This window comes from Canis lupus, chromosome 31, assembly GCF_048164855.1.
Source record: "Canis lupus baileyi chromosome 31, mCanLup2.hap1, whole genome shotgun sequence".
Taxonomy (NCBI): Eukaryota; Metazoa; Chordata; class Mammalia; order Carnivora; family Canidae; genus Canis; species Canis lupus.
This window is the reverse complement of record NC_132868.1, coordinates 24,160,513-24,183,557: the sequence shown is the minus strand read 5'-3', so window position 1 is coordinate 24,183,557 and position 23,045 is coordinate 24,160,513. Positions and strand designations below refer to the sequence as shown.

Here is a 23,045-nt window from a genome sequence, read left to right as displayed (position 1 = left end):
ACCCATTAACAAACAACCCAACAACAAAATGGGCTGAAGATTTTAATGGATACTTCACAAAAGGAAAAACTATTAATTAGTGGTCGGTCAGTAAGTCTGTAAAAAAGTACTCAACATCATTAGTTTTTGAAAATGCAAATTTAAAAAATATAGTGTGATACTACTACCTACTTACTAGAATGGCTAAAATTGAAAAGTCTGACAACCCCAAAAGTTGGTAAGGATGTAGAGCACCTGGTATTTATATGCATTGCTAGTGGAAGTACAAAATGGTGCAGCCTCTTTGGAGATAAGTTTGGCAGTTTCTCATAAAGTTCACCACACAACTTGCCTTAGTCCCTATATCCTTCCTATTATAGAACAACTGCATGTTTATCACATTTACATTAGCTGCCTATTATCCTTTAATACTCTGTTTTAACTGACTAAACAAAATTGTGTTGTCCGAAGACCTATCCCAATGTCCAAAGACCTATCCCAGTGAATTTTTCTTATTTTGAGTACTTCCTGTCTTCTTTTTGATGAAAGACATAGCATGCTTTGTCAATGAATCCAGAAAAGGACACATACATATAATGTATGAATGTGAACACAAATATTACCTCTGGATTTCAACATTACCTGGCCCAGAATGGAAGCCAAGTAACAAAACCACAACCCACGGGATGTACACAGACCAGACTGGAGTCTATATGATATTGATGTAATTTCAGCATAGATCATCCAGTCTAGTGGATGCACCTTACATTCCTGATGCCATTCGTACTTAACCATTCAGAGCATGGCCTTCTGTGAAAGGGAGCTACTCACATAGCTCTGGTAGGCAGACTTCTGCCTCGCTCTGAGACTAAACATGATTTTAATTGATTATTTAATCCTATCTATCCGACAATAAGTAATTAATGTCATCCTCTCTACTACTTTCCCAAAATACATGCTTCAAAACACGAGTCCTACAAAATGCTCCATTCTTCAGAAATCTGCAGTCAAATATATTTCAAAGAAAACCCTGTCTCTTATATTCCAACTCCCTGCAGATATTCATACCAAATGTTAATAATGTGAAAGACTCTAAGAGGACCTTAACTAAAATAACTTGCTTGATTTTGTTTAATCTAGCCTTTAATGATATTTTATTTATTGTAAAAGCCTTTTTCAAATAGTACCTGTGAAAATTTTGTGGAAATAAGTAGACTTAATATTTGTTGAGCACTTAATATATATGTATATAGGCCAGTAATTTGTGCTGAGTGCCTTAAACAACCCTATGAGACAGCAGTATCATTTGTCTATTTCAAATATAAAGAAATTGAAGCTCAGAGAGGTTAAGGGGTTTTTTTCTTTTTTCTTTTTTTTTTTTTTTTTTCAAGATTCATCGAGTTAGGATGCACAGAAACCAGGATTCCAACACAGGTCATCTGAGTCTAGAGTACAAATAATGAACTGCAGTACTATAAATAGTCCAAGTAGTATTCTTAGTAACTAACTTTGGGAAACTGCCTTATATTACTTGATTGAGTCTTGTTGCTTTACACTGGCTTCTGAGGAGCAGAAACAATGAACTATCCAGAACCAATCCACTAAGACTTCTTAAGTGGCATATAGACTTCAGGACTCTGCTTTTTACTTTCTAAATTGTAATGAAATGTTAAGGTGAAGCCTGTTTTTGCAGTAGCTTTGAAAAAAAAAAAGGTTCAAATCCCACTGCAAAATGTAATAGCTATGAGTTAATTTCTTTTTTTTCCTTACTTTTGCTATAAATAATATAGGCTCTGACACTAGGATCCACGATGATTCTGAATGACGTGACTGCGTGTGTGATAAATCATCATTATCTTTCTCTAAGTCATTGAAACACATTCTTGAAAGGATTAATTGTCTGGGGTTCTGTGTTAGGTGAGAGACCCAAAGATAATTTTAGACACAGTCTGTTTCAGTAGCAATAGCTCACACAAGAGAGCTTTATCGTTTTTATTTATTGTAGAAAAAATTAGTAATATCAACATGGAAATCCTTTTACATTATTTTAAGTCACAGTTTAAATAATTTTCATTTTAGCAATTGTGGCTAGAGGTATATTATAAATCTGTTTGAATACTGGTACAAAGTATTTAAAATGATTATTTTAAAATGATATTTTTGAGAAGAAATATTTTATATTTTACTCAACTACTTGACTATAATTAGATGGTTGCTATTTATAATGCTTCATTATTATAGATAATGCTTCTAAGAATAGTGATGGGTACATAATTCTCTTTCTGTTATTTGTTCAGGAAAAATTCCAAAAGTATTAAGTCATATAGTATGGCCATTTTTATGACCCTTGAACTCTGCCATCAATGATTTCTAAAAGAGTCTTTACAATCCACCAATTATATATGACTCTACCAGTTTTATTATATCTTTGGTAGCTTTAAATGTTTTATTTTTCATTTTTCATGACTGTACTGATGTAAAATTATGCCTCATTTTCATAATCATATAAGTTTTTTGGCCATATTTGGGCACTAAGTTACTAAAAGCATAAGAAACAATATTTTGAGTGTCTTTACATAGCTGGAAATTTGCCCTTAAGGTTTTCAGTTCATCTTTGATTCATTACTATGTGCCAGATGTGCTAGGTGCTGGAGTACTCTCTTCTCATTTTCTTTATTCACCACAATGTTACATTTGGAGTTCACAGATTCATCTGCTGAGTGCATCCATTACCTTTCTGCTTCACCTTGGCTGCTTTGTCAACCTCTCCTTTGGCATTTCTAGCATGACAGACATAGTTGCGCTTGAGATCCTCAGCAGAAACTTTTTTGATGTTCAAAATCTGAGTTCTCATTTCATCTTCAGTTGCAGTCAAACTTACACTAGAAATAGGGTAAAGAAAATCAAAGCATGAGTGAGACCACAGGGCCATGCCCTGTGTGTGAATCAGACAAGGAGACAACCACAGAGCCCCCAACTGAGGGTGGCCAGAATGTCCATGAGCTGTGTTGCCTGAGATCCAATGGTTACAAAGGTAGGAAAGCTTCTAGATTCCAGTATCATGTTTTACCTTCTATACCACATGCAATTCCAGTATCTAGATCAAATCCCATTGCTGGCAACATATGGCAGATCTCTCCTCAAAGCAAAATGTCTCCTGCCCTCACACTTCTGAAACAGTATTCTGTATCAGTGTAGAGAGAAGCTTCTGAGGCCAGATCTATCTGGGTTTTGATCCAAGCTTTGCCACTTACTGGCTGTATACTTTAGGCACAGTAATTAATCTGTTCCTCCTTTGAAAGAGAGGTAAATAGCAATGCCTACACAGTGCATTACACGTATTGACTTACTCAAGTACTCTGACAATTAAGTCAGTGTGTAAGTATTAGAACAATGCTTAATAAATATTCATATATTGGGGTGCCTGAGTGGCTCAGTCGGTTAAGTGTCTTCCTTTGGCTCAGGTCATGATCCCAAGGTCCTAGGATCAAGCCCCATGTTGGGTTCCCTGCTCAGTATGGGGCCTGCTTCTCCCTCTCTCTCTGCAGCTCCCCCTGCTTGTTCTCTCTCCCTCTCTCTCTCTCTCTCTCTCAAATAAAGAAATAAAAAATAAAATCTTTAAAAAATATTCATAATATTCATCTCTCAAATAAAGAAATAAACTATTTCAAAAATATTCATAATATTCATATAAGCTAATTTGCCAACCTCAGCAACAATTCATGCATTTCAGAGATTCCCAAAGCTTGGATTTTGAACATAGGTAGAATATTCCAGTGAAAAGGCTAAAACTCCATGGGTTAAATCCTAACATTATAAAAAGAAGAAACTTCTCAAAGCAAGTAAGCTTTGTGAAGATAAATACATCCAAATCTCAGCATGTCAGAGATTAAGTGCTTTGGGTACAAGATCAAGATTTGAAATCCCTTGGAACCACTTGCTCCAAAGAGAAAACAAAATCTCCCTCCTATAAGTGGACATCCAGGTTCTCCTTCCAATAAGGCTTACCATCAGTCATGAGAACTTGGTCAAGGGTTGTGATGGGTTTAGACTAAAGTGAACGGCATGGCCCTACTCTGAACACTGAGTTGTGCTGCAGTAGTAGCAAGGATGAACAGCATGGCTTTCATTACCATTCATTCATTCTTCTTATGATAGAAATGTTCAGAATTCCTGAAGTGATCAATAACTCTCCCTTTGTCCTCCAGCCACATCTTTAATCAATTCCTTCTGAAAAAAAAAAAAAAAAAAAAAAAAAAACCTCTCCAATTTCAGGAGGCTCCTTCTCTACCTTTACATATGTTCTGCTTCTCTAACTTCCAGCCATTGCACATGATGTTCCTTTTACCAGGAACATTCTATTTCTTTACCTAGTTTATTTCTACTCATCCTTTAAATCTTCAGATACTGTACCATCTAAGAAGCACTGCCTAATCCCCTAAAACTGACTGTATTCCTCAACTAACGCTTCTGATAACATCCAATACTCTCCAGTCACAGCATTTATTACAATATATTGAAATTTCTGTTCTATCATTCTTATTCTGATAAAATCTACTCAGTTAGGAACAAGGTGTCTTGCATAGCACCTGATGCAACGTAGACATAACTTCTGCACAAAGTCTGAATTTACTATTAGGAACAGCATATCTTTTGAATTCTAGAAGTTCAAGTGGCCAAAGACCTATTAGCACATCATCTTAAGGCTTAAGTTCTTAGAGCTACTTTCTGATGTGGTTGGTCAGCTGCTAACTTTTATTATTGCCATGAACCAATTGCACTTGGTTGTCTTGCACTTGTAGACTTCATTTCCAGAAGAACCTTTTGTCTTCAAAGACCCACATTTTCCTCTTGGTGAACCCAAATCCCTTCAAAAAAAGTTATATTTATTTAGAAATAAAATGACCCAGCCTGTTATTTAAAGAGTGAGCTATATTACCACCTCATCCACTTTAAAAATAAAATTTAAAGAATGTGAATATATTTAGTCAATATTTATAAAAATAATAATTATCAATTATAATGTGATGTGCATGCTGTGGGAGTTAAGAATGAAGGAGAAGATAGGGAATATATGCTTATTGCAAGACAAGACACTAGTATAATTTATCTGAGGCATAAATACAGAGGTCTAGACTCCAGACTGGAGAAAGAAAATAACAGGGTGACATTGAACAGATTTCATGTATTCAGAGCCCTGTGTTGTGGTCTTCCATTCATGTGGGCTATGCATCATCCCACCTACTTCCAAGTGGAAATTATGAATATGTGATCATCACAAGATGTCTGAGTCTGGAAATGCAAGTCCAGCAATCCTTCTTTGGGATGCAGCCACTAAAGACTTGAAAATCTTACTGATTTTTGGTAATGATGGGCCAAAGTCACACTGTTTACTTTCAGTGATTAGTATACATCAGAGGGCGTTCAATTGATGGACAAGCGTTGATCACCCCTTGTCTGAGCCAATGGTACCTTTCATTAACAGTTACATCAATACTGGTGTCGTCTGGCTTTTTTCCGTCAATGGTCCACCAAACCTCATTGCGAGCATCCTTCAGGAAAGTAAAATAGACTGTACAGGGGATGAGTAGCTCCTCTCCTAAAAAAAACAAGTTAACCCATCAGTGTGTAACCTTCACATGGCTACACTGGTTCCATGCTGTGACTAATCAGAAGCTATACAAGGACTTAAAACTACTTCTGAGTAATTTTCAAGTGGCCTACCATAGTAATGTGTCATACTTCACTGCAAATAAATGAAGAAAAGAAGTACAGCAGCTTTATACAAAATTTCCAGAATGATCATCTTTTTATAAAATCCATATATGCTGTACCATGACAGTATTTGTTCAAAGAAGCTCTGACAACCTCCTTTTTAGCCCTAACCTTCCACAGGCTATTCTTCTGTTATTTCCCTCACAAACAGTGACTAAGGAGGGACTCTCCAGATCTTGGGTGCTTGGCCCAGAAAAGATGGGGCCATGTTCCACACTGCAGGCCAGATCTTGAAATGCTCAGGTTATCAAAGTGTAGTCAATAAGTTTAAAGATAATATATATACAACACACATATGTTTAAGTACAATATATACAGCAAATATTTATATATTTATAAATACTAATACTTATGAATAATAAATGTGTGCTTTCTGAATTGGAACAAGAGGTCAGGGGGATCTCCGGGCAGAAAATGATAATAAGAAGAACAGCAGCTCCTTTACCAAAAACTTTATATAATTCACTGTGCTAAATATTTATCACTTACTAGTGGTTTTACAGAATCTTAACAAAATACTATGGGGTCTTTTTTAAATCCATGTTTTATAGACATGAAAACTAATGCTTAAAGACCTTAAATGTCATTCGTAGATGAAACTGTTAATAAGTGGCAGACCAGAATTTGACCCAGATTGACTTTCATTCCAGTTTGCCCTGGACAGCCCTGTTCTATGCTTTCTTTTTTTAATTTTTTTTATTTAAATTCAATTTGCCAACATATAGTGCTCATATAGTGCCAACACCCAGTGCTCATCTATCTCATCCTGTGCCCTCCTTATATGCTTGCTTTCTTAGGTATTGGTATCAACAGCTTTCATTCTCAGCAAGTGTGCAGGTGGAGAGGCCAAATTATATTGTCATCCAAATTTGGACTCAAGTTTGTCTCACTGCGTGGTCCTACTCTGTCCCCTCTTCTAATGCATAGGGCTTACACTTTCCCTTTCAGTTTCTGTATTAATATGCAGGAAGGTAAGCAGAACATAGATTCTGTAACCATATGGTAGGTAGATAAAATATAATAGATCAATAGTAAGGGTTTACCCCAATAGCAGGAAGAATGTTCATATTACTATAGAAAGCCACTATGAATTCTTGGAAATGTGGTTGGAAATTTGGGGTTGGCAGACCTTTCTGTGTATTCTTCATTTTTGTGTGTGAGATTTTTTTGTTGTTGTTTTCTTTTTTGTTGTTTTTTTGTTTGTTTGTTTTAGCAGGCAGCTCACTATCTGCAACCTTATCTTAGTTGTAGGAGGGCACCATTGTTCTCTACCTACATTTTGATCACGATTTCTGTTATCTTTAGTATATTTGAAAAATATGTTCTTTTACACCTTCCATTGGGTTTGGAGTGAATTTATTGTAAAGGATACAATACAGAAAATCCTTAAATTTTCTATGGTTTTCAGTTTAACTGTGGGAGGTGAATAACAAATGATGTTTTATTCAGTTGGTCACAAATGATTTTTGTCCAGAATGGAAAATTATGAAAATGAAAAAATAAAAGGAGACCCAGAAAGTCATAGGAAACATCCGCTGGCACGCTGATCAGGGTGTACTAGTTCGACCAGTTGTTACCCATTAAATTCATAGTCTTGTCTCTGTGCTCCCACCCTGGCCCCTCAGCAATGGAAGCTTAGAGGATGCCTTGTGTTCATGTTGCAATCTTGGCAAACCCAAGCCATGTGCAAACTAATGTGTACATCAGACAGAAATCACTAATCAGGAGAGGGGAGCCATTGCAGGGGAAGAAAGGAGCAGCTGCGGAGAGAGAAGCTGAGCATCCCAGAGCTGCCTCAGAGATCCATAGAGGAGCTAATCCCCAGAGCTGCCTTGGTTTCTGAAGACATTTCAGTTTCAATTTATGTGTTTCCTTTATTCGCATTCATAAAGGAATAAAATATTTGTTCCTTGTCATTAAGAGAATCTAACTGAAATTAAAAGGCACAGCTCTAATTACCCGGTTCTTTCTCGTAGACCACAAGATCATTGGGTGAATAGATCTGAGGAGGCAATGCATCTTTTGGAGAGCCTGTTTTTGGGAGGAAGAAACAAAAAGGAAATGATGGTAAATCACATAGCCCTCATTTCTCATAACCTATTTCCAAGAGCTGCTCTTTTGTAAAGTTTTGCCCAACTTCCTGGCATAGTTTGTTAATTCTTCCCGCACAGACCCACAGCTCAGTGTAGAGTCATTTACGACACTTCATTCATTTAAACAAGCAAAGAGACAAGCATAAGGTAGTAAGTAGCCTCCATGTTTCAGGACAGAGATTTAGCCAGTGTTTTTGCTTCCCAAAGCTTACATGAAATACCCTTTCCACACTATAAAATAAATTGCTTTCCTGTCTTACTCAATTGTTCCTTTTCTACATATTTCTCCAGAACATGCCCAGAGTGGCTAGTATGGGACCTGGTTAAAGGAGTAAATATTAAATGAATGAATAAGTAAATGGAAAATTAAAAATCACAACTCTGAGGCCAGCACCTAAGTCTACCCAATGCCTGTAGCAGTTGACCATTCACAGGATCGCTGCTCTTTATAACATTCTATATTTCTAAATTGAAAGAAAAATATCCTGAAGGGGTTTTATAGAGTAGTATTTAAATATAGAGGCTTCAAAGATTTAAGGACGAGGGCTCTTTTCCTTACTTGGTCATTGACTAACCATATGACTCTGTTTTTTTTGCTTAATCTTTGAGAAGCTAATTTGCCTCACCTCTAAAATGAGGATAATTAAACTCACCGCACAGGTTCATTACAAGGATTAAATTAAGTCATGCATATTAAATTAAGTAATGCATATTAAAGCATCCTACTGGTATATAATAAGTACTCAGTACTTCACAGCTTTATAAACAAACTTGGGTTGCTTAAAAGTTGGATAAAAACCCTACCCCATGTCAATATCTGTCAACTTCTCTATCTATAAATCAAGGTGACCAAGCATTCCTGTTCCCAACTTTCCAAAAAGGGATACATTTAAGTATCTGTATCATAAATGATTGCCAAGAGGAATTTAAGATTAGGTTATCATTCATGTCAAGTTCCAAATTTAGCCTGGTTTTTCTACTGAATTAGTTCCCAGCTCAGCATTATTCCAAAAGTATGCAGAGGAAGAGGAGGGGTGATTACAAAATTTTTCAATTTGAATTTTATTTGCACTATTATGTTAGAGCCCCTAAAAATTATGCTGAATCTGGTGTCAGACTAGCATAGAAAGGCCTGAACCAAGAAGCAGAAATCTGGGATTTGGAATCACTTATTCCACTAACTCACAGAGCATTTCTAAGATCTATAAAATCTCTAAGATTTATAAAATCCATATATGCTGTACCATGCTGTATGCTGTACCATGTTAGATACGCTTAGCACTAGAGTGCAGATAAGGAGACTCAGACCCTTATCAAAGTCATATTAGATGCCTCTGACACTCTTTTCACTCTCCAAACTGCCTGTCTTCATTCACATATTGGTTCATTCAGTCAGCCAATAGTTACTGAATCCCTACTGTGGATGTAGAATTGCTGTGGCTCTAGGGATAGTGCAGTGAACAAAAATGATAAACCTCTTTTCTCATAAAATTCACACACTTCTTTGTAATGAACTATCAAGAGCCAGAACAGAATTGTCACATTTTTGTTGTGTGCACTTAATATAAAATCATGCTTACCTACCACCTTTACAGTTAGAGTCCTAGTCAGATGGAAGATACGCCCATTTTCTGGATATGTAACAACGCACGTGTAATCTCCATTGTTTGAAACCAAGGCTATAAGAAAACTCAAGTTCATGCCTTCAGGTATCACATTATTAAAGTTTTTTATTTTCTTACAGCCCTAGAAGAAGTAAAAGAAAAGATGTTCAGTATTTATCTACATGTATAGAAAATATACAAATGTGTGTGTGTATACACATTGCATCACCACCTATGCCATCAATGTGGGCCTGGTTGTGCTCAGCTTCCGGAAGGTCCAGGAGCCGCAGGGCAAGGTCAAGGGGCACTGAGCCCTCACCCAAGCCAGGCTGACCTCATGCTCTGCCAAGGGGGCCATGTCTGGGTCCTTAGAAGAGTCTGCAACCTAACACCACCATACTCCCACACAAGACAATGGACCAAATGTGCCACACTCTTTCCTCCACCCTAGTGCTTCTGGCTCTGTCCCCAAGGACTGGTTTCCAAAGTTCTTGCCATCGCCCAAGGAGGGAAGGTTCTGAGCAATAAAATTTCTTAAATAAAAAAAAAAAAAGATGTTCAGTATTTAGCTACATGTATAGAAAATACACAAATGTGTGTGTGTATACACATTGCATCACCACCTATGCCATCAATGTGGGCCTGGTTGTGCTCAGCTTCCGGGAGGTATACACACACACACACACACACACACACATCTAATTTTGCACAGCACATACAAATAGCTATGCTGGTTGTACCTTTTACAAACTAGTTAGTCAAGTATTTGACAATGTTTCTGCAAAGAATGAACGTAAAGTCTCATTATGCTTTCTGCAAAAGGAAAACAGGATTTCTGAACTGAGATATGAATTTAAAAGCACAAACTTCCTGTCTCAAGATTCAGTATTTGAATTCTGGAAATACTGTGTTCATAATGAAACAAAGTTAAAGTTTTGAAAAACAATTAAGGCGACTTAAGGAAGTTCATGTGCTGCTATTTAAGAAACACTTATTTTTCATTTTTCCACATTCGTTCACTAATTATATTAATTTGTGATGCCAACCACTCTGACAATTGTCTCACCTTAGGTGTCTGGTTTCAGTATTGATTGCTCTGTTGAATCAGTCTATCTACCACTGCTGAACTTCTTTGGGTTTTCCTTCTACTTATCCTCCTCTTTTTTATTATCAAATATTATACACTTCAGAATCTAAAACTAAAAGATATTTTATGAGTCTTACACCAAGAGTTAAATATATTTTTAATCCAAGTTATATTTTTATATACTTTTGCTGATTTATAAAATTTTGAGATTGTCTTATTCAACATAAGCAGAATCCTATTCTGACTCTCTGAGCCCCACTAATATCAACTGCGATAAAATTATATGTGGAACGTTTACTTTTAGAAAAACTTTGTTTTTCTTTAAGAAATCAATAATTAATCTGTGACAAAACAGACTGGGTCATGTCTTAGGTTTTTTAGATCTTGAAAATTCAGGGAGGCTATTATTGGCTTGTACTTTGGATTTACTGTATTTATATATTTAACTTTGATTCCTGAATACAGAAGGTTTTTCTTACTTCAATTCCTGGAGCATGTGTTTTGAAATACGACAGTTACACTGAACAGCATATTTTGCAATTCTCTGTCATAGGAACATGTCTTTTAAAAATTTCACTACACATTTGACTCACACAGATGATTTTCAAGAGGAAGTTGTTATATGCTCAGTTATTTTCTGAATGCAATTTATCCTGTTTTGATAAGCAGTGTTTCTAGACACTTGCCACATCAGCAAAATATTTCAATGCTCTTAGATTATCACAAAGTGTAAGGCCACAGAGACCTGTACTCTTAGAATGAATTTATGTCAGATTTGGTTTAAATTGAATTTAGACTATCTATAAAACTCTATTTGATTTATGTGGCACCTTTCATTTAAACAGTTCAAAGCTATTTTCTTCTCTCATTTGTTAGCTTAGCTGTTCTTATATCCCCATGAAGTAGACAGATCAGACTAAATATGCTCTAGTTTTACAGGTGGAAAAAAATAATGAGAAAGACAGATAAAGAGGTATTTTAGATAACACAGAACAAAGCTAAAACTCAGTTTTCCAGACAAATGAACAAAGGTTTTTCACAAGCTTCTTAACTAAGAATAAACGCCTCTCTTTGAGAGTAGTTGGGCTGGAAAAAATACTGACACAGGTATTTACATGTACTCCATTATCCCATCTGGCCCATATTCCAACTTCACGAGTTTGGAACACCCTTATGCCCATTTTATAGATGAGGCTATAAAGACCTAGAATGGTTATGTGATTGCCAATGTCATAGAGCTAAGTAGTATCAGAGCTAAAATTTAAATTTGGATCTAGCAGTTTTGAGGCCTTTGCTTTTAATCCTACCTAACAGTGTCTCCCTACCCTATCCTGTGGTCCTGCGTATATGCCATACCTGGGCCAGTCCCAGTGTTAATAGTGTGCTATGGCTCCATTATTTATATGAGGTCAATTCCCCCAGTTAGTGATAAACTGGAAAAGCATACTGTTCAGGATAAGAACTTAATAATTAGTACTGAACTTGTCAACAGCACTTCTTAAGAATGTACTAAAAGAAACTTATTTTTTTGACTTATCAAGCATCATTTATGTAAAAACTATTTAAAACACATTTGTTTTAGGATTCAAAATATGTGCTACAAATATGAAGAAATGCTTTTTTTTTTAAAGATTTTATTTGAAAGAGAGAGACAAAGAGCACGAGTAGAGGGAGGGTCAGAGGAGAAGTGACTCCCCACTGAGCAGGGAGCCTGACACAGGGCTCCATCCCAGGATGCCAGGATCATGACCTGAGCCAAAGGCAGACACTCAACCAACTGAGCCACCCAGGTGCCCCACACAGTATGTTTTTATTTTTTTTTTCACAGTATGTTTTTAGACACAATAAAGTATTCCTAAAGTAAATACTGCAGATTTCAAAATCATTGAACTGGAATCCAGAAAAAAAAAAAAAAAAGATACAAACAAAAATCTAGATACCCAAAGAGGAAAAGCAAGTTCACAAATACGAGAAATGGTTAACATAAGTTGATGTCCACTGTGAAGCAAACACTTGTCTGGCTAGAAAACAAGTCATCCGTTTAGTTGACCAATCAGTTCCTCATTTTGAATTCAAAAGAGGGAAGGAAGTTAGACAGGAGAACAACTTTTCCAATGCATAGTGGTAGCCATGGCAGCCTACCACAAAATATAGGAGGTAAAGAACAGCACAAGAAATGACTTTGAGATCTTTGAGAGGAAATAAACCATGTGCTGAAGTGTGGGGTATAAGTGGGGGGGAATGTCGTGACCAAAAAAGGACACATATTTCCATTCAGTAAACTACCACTTTTAAAGAACTGCACAAGGGCACAAAAATGGAAAAGGTACAGTTACTGACCCAGAGGCACGTAGTCTAGGGGAGAATTGCAACAAATGCTGTAAAAAGCATATTGGGGTGAGGGAGTAGGGGAAAATATTAAGCAGAAACCATTCCGCAAAACTTCCTGAAGAAAGAAGATGTGGGCTGGATTCTTAAAGGGCAGCTAGACTATAACAAGGTGTGTGGGAGGAGGGGAGATGTGGGAGAGTGACATTCCAGGGACTAATGTAAAAAAAAAAAAAAATCTCTTACCCTCTAATAGCATTTTTGCCCTCTGCGTTAGTCCTTAACCAACTTTATTATGGTGTTCTCTTTTCATGCTTATTTCTTCCTTTAGAAAACTTACTTCTAGCAGCAAGTGGGAGGTGGCCAGGTACTTGCTGTCCATGTGGACAGTGCCTAATACTTGGCACATGGTAAACACTCAATACATTTGTGTTGTGTGGTCAGAAATATGAATGAGAGAGAAAGACACAAGGCATGGAGTTGAAAGCTCAAATGGTACTCATGATAACAAGAGGATGACTATAAGGAATGTAAGACATGGGGTGGGGGAGTGGTAGGATGGGTAGGGAAATGGAGTGAGGATACAAAGAGTTTTGAGGTATAACATTAGAAGAGTTAGGAACATCAATTGCCATTTTTGCACCCAAGATTAGGCAGCTATGAAATGCATGATTCTTGTTCACAAAATCTTACAGGAATTCTATCCACCAGTCACTTTCAGTGAATAGACCTGTGTCATCCAATGTTTACTCAACAAATACTTACAAAATCCCTCCCATGGGACAAGTACTGTGTTAGGAGCTGGGCATACAGCAGACAGATAAAACAGAAATGGCCCGAATTCCTACGGAATTTCCCAGTCCAGTCCAATTCACTAAATGATTGAATCAATCCCTAAACACAAAGTATACTGGCTCTGTTTTGTGCTGCATGCTTGTTATTCAAGGGTTAGAAAGAGAGAGTCACTACCCAGTACAGAAGAGAGAAATGCAATTATTATAGTAACAAACATGAGGTCTAATTCAAGTGCTATCAAAATATAGAGTGGGTGACTCATTCAGCCTAAGTCAGCTTCAAGGTTTCACAGATATTTGAACAGGGTTTAAGTTTAAAGGATGTAACTTAACTCCTCAGAAGCCCTGAAACTATATGTAAAATGCTGTGTGTATATACATACATACATCTATATAATTAAGTGTATATGGCTCAGAAAGAAAATATGATATATACTTCCTTTATTTTTTTAAAGATTTTATTTATTTATCATGAGACACACAGAGAGAGAGAGAGAGAGGTAGAGACACAGGCAGAGGGAGAAGCAGGCTCCATGCAGGGAGCCCAATGCGGGACCTGATCCCAGGACTCCAGGATCACGGCCTGGGCCAAAGGCGGGCACTAAACCGCTGAGCTACCTGGAGAGCCCCACATACTTCCTTAATACCAAAAGGTTAAGAATCACTACATAGGGACTACAGAGATAGGAAAGAGATAATCAAACTAAGATGTCGGATCAGATTGAAACAAGCACTCACCTTAATATTAAGTTTATTACCTAGACCTTGGACGAACTTAACAATATGTGCCATGCCAACCAGAAGGCCGAGGCTGGCGCTCTTTCAGAAATGTGCTTTCCTGAGAGCCCTTTTGTCAGAAAAAGCCAAGGTTTCTCAATTTTCTGAGCGATGTATAAACAATATCTGGCCACTTCTGATTAACCTCACACTGAAAATCAGAGGTGGAGATAACATTCCAATTTTAATGATCACACTGAGTACAAGGAAAACCAGCTTTTTGCAAGGTGAGATCCAGAATGGTATCTATCCTGCTAAATAGCAGTTGACAGAATTTCAACAGCTGCTATAAAGGTAATTTCCAAAACATCCACTAAAGTGGTTCCTCTGATCCTCAGTAAGGAGAAAAGTTGCCTTTGTTTTACAAGTGTCTTTAGAGAAAAATATTCAAATATCCAATTAAAACAATGAGGACAAGGAATGATCCAGTAGCATGAAAGTTAGGATGGCCTGCCATATTTTAAGCTTTGGTCTCTGAGTAAATCCAATAAAAATAGTAACAACGACGGGATCACACTTACCTGTGTCTTTATACCTATGTATTCGGAAGTCGCTATGTGAATAAGCAGGCAGCCTTCAAATTGAACATGTGTTGTGTTCCAGAAGTTCTTTTATAAGCTGGCTATTTGAAATTCAGTCAATCACTTTCGAACCATGTTTGGTTTTCCAGGCTAGTAACAAAACCTGGCTCATTGACAAACATTTAGTGAACATCAATTTAACTCACAGGATTGTTGAATTAGAGAACTATGAATTCTGGGCCCAGACCGAAGAACACCCTGCCACACAGAGGAGAGCAGGAAAGAAGACATGTAGAGAAGAAAAATTCAATCCTGCCCTATTTCCCCTGCAACTCTGAAAGAGAAACTTCTGTTTTTCTGTTCCCATCAATCCCAGTTTTCTGAGCCCCCTCTGATTTACCGAGTGCTCTATCCACAGGTTTCCTTATGGTCCACGGTCTCCCTTGTGACCTAATTTGTGCGCAAAGATGCCTCTGCCCTTTAAAGCACCTCACGTTCCAGAAATAAGAAGGACTGGAGGACCCTCTCTGTGCCATTTCTGGAGAGTTTAAGCTTTGGAATCTAACAAAAGTGGCTTGAAATCCCAGATTCTCCCATCATTGGCTGATTGTTTCCAGTAAACTATACAAAATAATGTAAAACTAGTCTCTTGACATAAATAGCATAGGGTTAAATCTTGGATCCCAACTCTGGGACCAACTCTGGCAAAATCTCTCAACTGCTCTGTATTTGGGCTTTCTTAATGATAAAATGGAGAAAATAATACAGCCTACTTCATGTTGAGAGTATTAAAATAATCAAACATTTGGAAGAATTCTTGTGCTCAGTAAATGTCAGCTATTATTGTTTACCTCTCTGAGCCTCTGGTTCCTAATGATATTGACCCTGAAGGATTGTGGTGAGTATTACATACAACATATAAAGTACCCAGTACAATGTATTTTACTACAAAAATGCAAGAAATGTTAGTTTCCTCTTCCTTCATTCAATTCATAAGTTTTCGCTTTCCGACAACAGGAAAACAAATTTGCTGGAACTGATTAATGTGTCTTAACTCTCACAGTTATTACTAAAAGAGACTACTTTCCCAATGTTAAGGTAGGGAAATCAGATGATAACAACTGAAGGAGAACTATTGTAGGAGGGCCAAGATACCCAGGCAGATGCAGGGGGTGAGTGCAGAAGGTAGGGAATAGAAAGCACTGTCAGCATTGCGATACAGTGAAGAACCCCTGCCAAGAACCCTGATTTTGTTCCCAAGATTGCAGAACTCTCCGGATTAAAGGGATCAGTCGATTACTCAATGATGGAGAAATAAAAAGCAGCATAGCACACATCATCAATAGCAACCTCTTCATAATCAAAATAGGAAGGATGTCTGATTATTAGTTGTCCTTTTTAGTCACCTGCACATTGTTGGGTATCCACCATGGCAATGGTTTCACTGCTATGACTTTTTTCCTTGATCTTCTTTCTAGGCTTCTTGCCTTCATTCACCCCATGAACATTCTCTCTAGATTTTGACCTTAGCCCTTTTCCTTTATCATTTTATTCTATCTTCTTTTTTTCTTTCTTTTTTCTTTTTTTCTCTATCTTCTTCTTAAGGGATTCAACTGTCAGATAGATGCATCTGACTCTGTGTCTCCAGCTTTGATTTTTTTTTCTAAGCTTCAGACCCATACACATGAGGCCATGATCTACAGGTCACTGCTACCTAGCTATCTCACAGACACTCCTAACACCATATGATATTATCTAAATCCATTACATGCCCCCAAACCTGTTCCTTCTCTGCTGTTTCATATCTTGGTTAATAGCACCAACATTCATCCAATCAGGAAAACCAAAAATCCGGAAATCATTGAAGATATAGAGATGGGTATGCCATAACTTCACCCTCAAGAAGTAGTCAATCTCATAGGGTACATGCATGTGAGATTTTCCCCTGTTCTTAGAACCAACAATTAACTCTCTTTGGCCCTCTTGTAGAACTAAGAATTCTACTTTTTGATAAGAATGAGAGTTCATATTTATAAACTTGTCTAATCTTTTGGGAACCATGGAGGGTAGGACATATATCTCATTCATCACTGTGTTCCCCCAACCCCCCTGACATATATGGCATTGAATACAACTGATCTTCAGCAGCTGTTGAATGTATACATGGATAACTGTATACATAAAACAATATCCTAAAACAATAAAGGATGTGAAAAGTGGCATAAAAAATAAAGGATGTGAAAAGAGATAGGCATAAATAAGTAGCTGTGGGATTATAGGAAAAGATTTAGGAAAAGATTATTTGTAGCTGGACAGATGGTAGACTAAAGATGGTAGTTCTACAGAAAGAAGAGGGGCATTCCAGGTAGGTAATGCATCAAGAAAAAAGGAAGGAAAATTACAGAATATTTAAGGAAATCAAATTATTATTTTTTCAAACCATTGAATGTTCAAAGTATAGAAAAACTGAACAAGGTGAGAGATGAGAACTCAATAGCAGGTAAATAGAAGAATATATTTTTTAAATTGGAAAATACATTACACTTATTGATGTTAAAATTATTCTTTTAATCATTTTTTGTTGCTTTTTACTATGGAACATTACAAAGAATATACAATGATCATCTGTACCTGTACCTAGCCTCAAAAGTATAAATTCAGGCTATGTCTAGTTTCATCTACACCCACTCATTGTACCCCAAGATTATTGCGAAGCAAATCATAAATATTATAGAAACTCACTTGTAAATATTTCTACGTGTATCTCCAATGACAAGTATATCTATTGTACTGTTATCACAATTTAAAAAGTAATAATAATTCATTGTATTACCAATATTCTGTGTTCAGAGTTCCTCGATTTTCTCATAACTTGTTTTATAGTTTGAATAAAACACAATCTAATTAAGGTCCATATATTGCAACTTGTTGTTCTATATCTTAAATCAGTCTCTCTCTCTCTCTCTCTCTCTCATTCTCTTTATCTCCTCCTTCCCTCCCTTTTTCTTAGTCATTTTATGTAATCCTTCCCTCCCTTTTTCTTAGTCATTTTATTATTACATATGACATATACAAAAAACATTCAAATGTATACACGAGTTCACATATTATAAAGCAGATACCTTCATAAGCACCTTCAGGTCCAGGAATAGCACATTACTAGCCACCCCTGAAGGCTTCTGCATGGCCCATGTCAGTCAAGCTCTTTCACTACCCCCTTCAAAGTAGCCACTATCTATACTTTCACAGTAAAATCAATTTCTTACTTTGATTTATGATCTTATCGCCTACATGTGCATCCTTAGACACCATAGTCTCATGCATTGTTTAAATGCGTCTTACATGTTTCTCTTAATTTACACATTCCCACATCATGTCTTTCTTTTTCCTGTAATTTACCTGTTGAATAACCCAGTACATTTGGCCTATAGAATTTTCCAGTCTGGATTTTGCCGACTGCAAACTCATGGTATAGATCAATACATTCCTCTGTTCTCTATATACCCTGCAAAATGGCAGCAGGATCCAAAGGTTTTATCAGACTCAGGTTTAATTCATTTGGCACAATTATAAGTGATATTTTATTCTTTCATAAGAAGGACTATGTCTAGCTCTTTCCTTTCTTATGATGGTACAGATATTGGTGCTCCATGCTTAGATTTATTAATTCATTAAGGGCTGCAAAACGATTATATACTTTTATAAAAACATACTTCTCCACACTATTTCATTACCCAGTGCACATTTCTTATAGGAGAGACAGACTAAATATTTGATTTTTCCCCATTACCAGTTTTCAAGATAACAAATTGATTTCCTATCATCCACCAAATGTGACCAATTACTCTGAAATATCACTATGAACTTACGGATTTAAATTTCATTCATAAAATTCAACCCATAGTGATTAACAGCCTTACTGAAGTTCAAATTGTTCTGTTATTGGCCAATGGAAAACTCCAAAGTTGGCTCCTAAGTCATTTCATTAAAGACAAACTGTTGGATGCGAACATTTTAAACTATGATTATGAATTGCCTATTTCTTCTTTTAAATCTGTCAACTTTTGCTTCATGAATTTGGACACATTGCTGTCAGGCACGTATACTTGTACTATTTTTATGACTTCTTGATGAATTGGCCCTTTTAAAAAGTCCTCTTTATCACTGGTAATACTCACTGTCTACAGTCTACTTTATGTATTACTAGTATAGCCATTGTAACCTTCTTATTTTTATTCATCGTTTATTTTCTAATTCAAATTCTTTCCCTCTTCCACTTTCCTTCATCTTCAGGCATTATTTATCATATTCATTGGCTGTTCTGTCCCTCTTAGCTTGAGCTTCCTTTCTGAAGTGATTTGTTTCCTTCTTTCCAACTTTCTAATCTCTGGACTTTCTTTTATTTTTTAAAGATTTATTTATTTATTTATTTATTATTCATTCGTTCATTCATTCATTCATTCATTCATAAGAGACACAGAGAGAGAGGCAGAGACAGGCAGAGGGAGAAGCAGCCTCCCTGCAGGGAGCCCAATGTGGGACTCCAACCCAGGACCCCAGGATCACTCTGTGAGCCAAAGGCAGATGCTCAACCACTGAGCCACCCAGGCATCCCTAATTTCTGGATTTTTTGAATTCTTATTTATCTATGTTATTCTTTCTCATCTCATTTCATAATATCTCTTAGCTCATTTTTGAAATAGTAAGTCACATTATGTCCTTCTGCATGCTTTTTCTTTTTTGGAAGAAATGTGATTCTGCTTCTTATTTTCCTTTTTCTTATAAAGTTGAATGGGTTTTTACAATTGTTCTTTTTTTTTTTTTTTTAGATTTTATTTTTCTTTATTTAAAGTGAGAGAGCACCTGAAGCAGGGGAGGGGCAGAGGGAGAATGCCAAGCAGGTTCTGCACTGAGCATGGAGCCTGACCTGGGGCTCGATCTCATGACCCAGAGATCATGACCTGAGCCAAAATCAAGAGTTGGACTCTTAACTAACTGAGCCCCCAGGTGCCCCTAACCGTGTTTATTTTTTGTTGTTCATTTTTAGGTAAAACTCTTTTTCTGAGCTTTAGAATTTGGCAGGGTTTTCTAACTTCACAGAGATCCCTCTTCCAAATTTCGGAGCCTATTCTGCTCTTCCATGTTTAGCTGCTCCTTCTCTTTCCTTCCTCTATATTGTCCTGATCCTGTTTACTTTCGATCACACTCCTAGCCACTTGTTCTCAGTTGGGTGGCATTTTTTCAGAGTTCTGAGGCACTAGAACAATCTCAGGCCCTTCAGAATTTCTTACTATGGGCCTCTTGGACTCACCCTCTATTAGAGAGCAAAACTTTCCCTGATTTCAGCTGCTGTTCTCACATTGGCCCACCATACTTTACAGTGAATACCACTGGTTCCTTATTTTCTAGTCTGCCAGAGACCACATTACTTCCATCTGCCTCCTTTCCTACATGCTGGTTCTATATGTGGTTTGTTTTGCTCACTTCGTTGAAAGTGATTCTTGTGGGCAATTCATCACTGAGTTTTGCTCCACATGTTGTCCAGGAATTTTAGCTTTGGCATAAGTGGATTTTTGAGGATATTAAAAAACAAGGCTGCTGCCACAGGTGCCACCTCCCAACACTTTTTGATTAAACACTTTCCAAAGTCCCTCAGATGTGGAAGAGACCACAGACAGACCAAGCCCACAAATGAAAATAAATACAAGAACACATACAAATAACAGAATCCAGTGTTGACTAATCCAGGGGTTGATATTCACCAGACAAGTGAGCACCTTCTGACCTGCTCAGCAGTGAGTAGAAGTGCACAAGCATTTCTCAAGTGGTATCTCATAGGAAGTTAATAGAAATGTGGTAGTTCTAGTTGTCCAGGGAATATAATTTAGGAAATGAAAAAAAAAAAAAATAAATAAAAAAAAAAATAAATAAATAAATAAAAAAAAAAAAAAATAATTTAGGAAATGGTGAAGTGAGGGAAAGTATCCTCTACCACTTCCTTTAAAATGGCCCAAAAATAAATAAATAAATAAATAAATAAATAAATAAATAAATAAATAAATAAATCACAAAGTGAAGAAATGGAAAAAGTATTGCATAAAGTTATTAATGAAGAAATAAAAAATCTGACCAGAAAAATCTGTTTCAACATTAACTCAACAAAGAAATGTTGCCATTTTAGAGATAATAAGATGCTCTTGAGTTTCCTTACCATGTACCAAGTGATAGTTGGTTTGACAGTGGGAGGAAAGAATCCATCTACATTTGGACATGTGATCTTCTGAACACCGTACTCTATATACAGTCTATGCAGTGGGAGTTTCATGGAGGAATTGAAGCAGCTGTCTTTCTGAACCACTTCCAGAGGAAATGCAACTTTGCTGCAATATGTAGTGTTCCTGAAAAGAGAAATATGCAATAAGTGGGCAATCTCCTTTGCATTTGATGTGATGCAGCCATCATAATAAAATGAGCTAAGTGAAATAATGTTATGTATTGAGACTTCATTTACACATCAGTTCACATAAGAATTAAATGTGTTATGGAAGTATCTCCTATACCAATTTGATATTACAAAATAAAAACAGACACAATAAACTACTCTTTATATGCGAAAATATTCACATTTTAGGATGACTGGGGAATTGTATTTACGTTTGAATGTCCACGCAGGTCCTTTCCTTTAGTCTGCCTGGGGAGGAGAGGGGCTTTTCCACTCCCATTACTCCACCTTTCACACAGAGCCTTTCGAGGTCATCCTCTACGCGCCCATTTCTAAATTAGGCCTCCCATTCTCTGAGCACCTCGGACATTTCCTTGATTGAATTTATCATACTTCAAACAGGGGCATGACCATGTGTGCTTTCTATTGTTCCTTGCTTGTAGTACAGTGTCTAAACTGTCAGTAGGCACTGAATAAATGTGTCTTAAATGAATGGAATGGATATAAAATATGTGTCTACATATAGAAAAACAATAAAGGAAATACAGATAATAAAATTAACTGATTTCTTAAGGTGATGGGTAAATGGGTCATTCACTGTCCACCCTTTTTTTTAATTTCTATTTAAGAGGCTAAACATATATTAATTACTCATTAACTAATTAATTGAGACTAAATACAATGAAGTGTGTGTGTGTGGGGGTAGCATTTCCCTCCACAAGATGGGAAGAGGGGATATTTAAAGATGGCTTATGACAATGGTAATAAGATGAGAAGGGAGAATGACAGCCATAATCATTCCCTAAAAGTAGCAAAAGGTCTACCAGGTGGAAGCAGTATTCTACAGGTGGCAATTATATAGGGGGTAATTTTCAGCTTCAGGAGATATATTCTCTGTCTTAAAAAAATAATGAAAGTCAGTGGCACTGACTTTCCCAGCTTCAAAAGTAAAATCTTGGTATTATTTTAAGTGAAGTATTGAGGGAAGAATACAAGTGATACAATTTGGGAGGCAGAAACTTAGTTTAAGGCCTCTAAAGACATCAGGCCTTTGATTTTACACAGTTCAGTTTAAGGCCATGCTCCACTTAGGAATTGCCTCAGGGCAATGGGAAACTCCTGGTGGCCCCATGAGAGAAGTTCACTTCTGGATTTTCTTTAGGGACAAAGAAGATAGGCAGACAGGGACACTGAAGAGATGGCCATCTGGAAATTGACAAACAGCATTAAAGGAATACTCAGGCCTTCACAGCCATGCTGCTCCTGGAACGTAAAAGAAGGTTAGAAAAGTTTGAGGAAGAGCTCTAGACAAGTAGGAAACAGAAGTAGAGATGAAACATTGAAATGCAGAGAACAAGATCATCCGGAAACCTACTGGTGACCCCTTCCCAGCTATTTCCTGTTGTTCACCTGTTGAATGTTAACAGATTAACAACTGCCAAAGATGAAAAGGAGCTCAAGGAGCATTTAGACTGATTTTCTCACTGGGTGGATACAGGTGCCAAAGCTCTCAGACATAGACCAACATGCCTAAGGTCACCAGCTGAGTAGTGTCAGGGCTGGGATGATGGCCTAGTTTCCGTGTCTAATCATTCAATGTCCTTTCTACTATAATCTGCCCTAACCTTTCCTACAAAGCTGTCTT

The 23,045-nt window shown here is 36.9% G+C and overlaps 1 protein-coding gene across 7 annotated transcripts in view; it reads right to left on the bottom strand.

The window, feature by feature from the left end:
- IL1RAP (interleukin 1 receptor accessory protein) overlaps nt 1-23,045 on the bottom strand; it is a 127,981-nt gene that overhangs the window by 21,291 nt on the left and 83,645 nt on the right. For all 7 annotated transcript variants that reach the window (XR_012021939.1, XR_012021938.1, XR_012021940.1 and 4 more), the window contains 5 exons: nt 21,170-21,356; nt 9,428-9,593; nt 7,714-7,785; nt 5,452-5,578; nt 2,713-2,861 (listed from right to left, as the gene is read on the bottom strand). Coding sequence is in view for 4 of the 7 variants with exons in the window: in XM_072807838.1 (XP_072663939.1) it covers nt 2,713-2,861; nt 5,452-5,578; nt 7,714-7,785; nt 9,428-9,593; nt 21,170-21,356 (701 nt within the window). In the remaining 3 variants the exon portion in view is untranslated. The remainder of the gene's footprint in view (nt 1-2,712; nt 2,862-5,451; nt 5,579-7,713; nt 7,786-9,427; nt 9,594-21,169; nt 21,357-23,045) is intronic.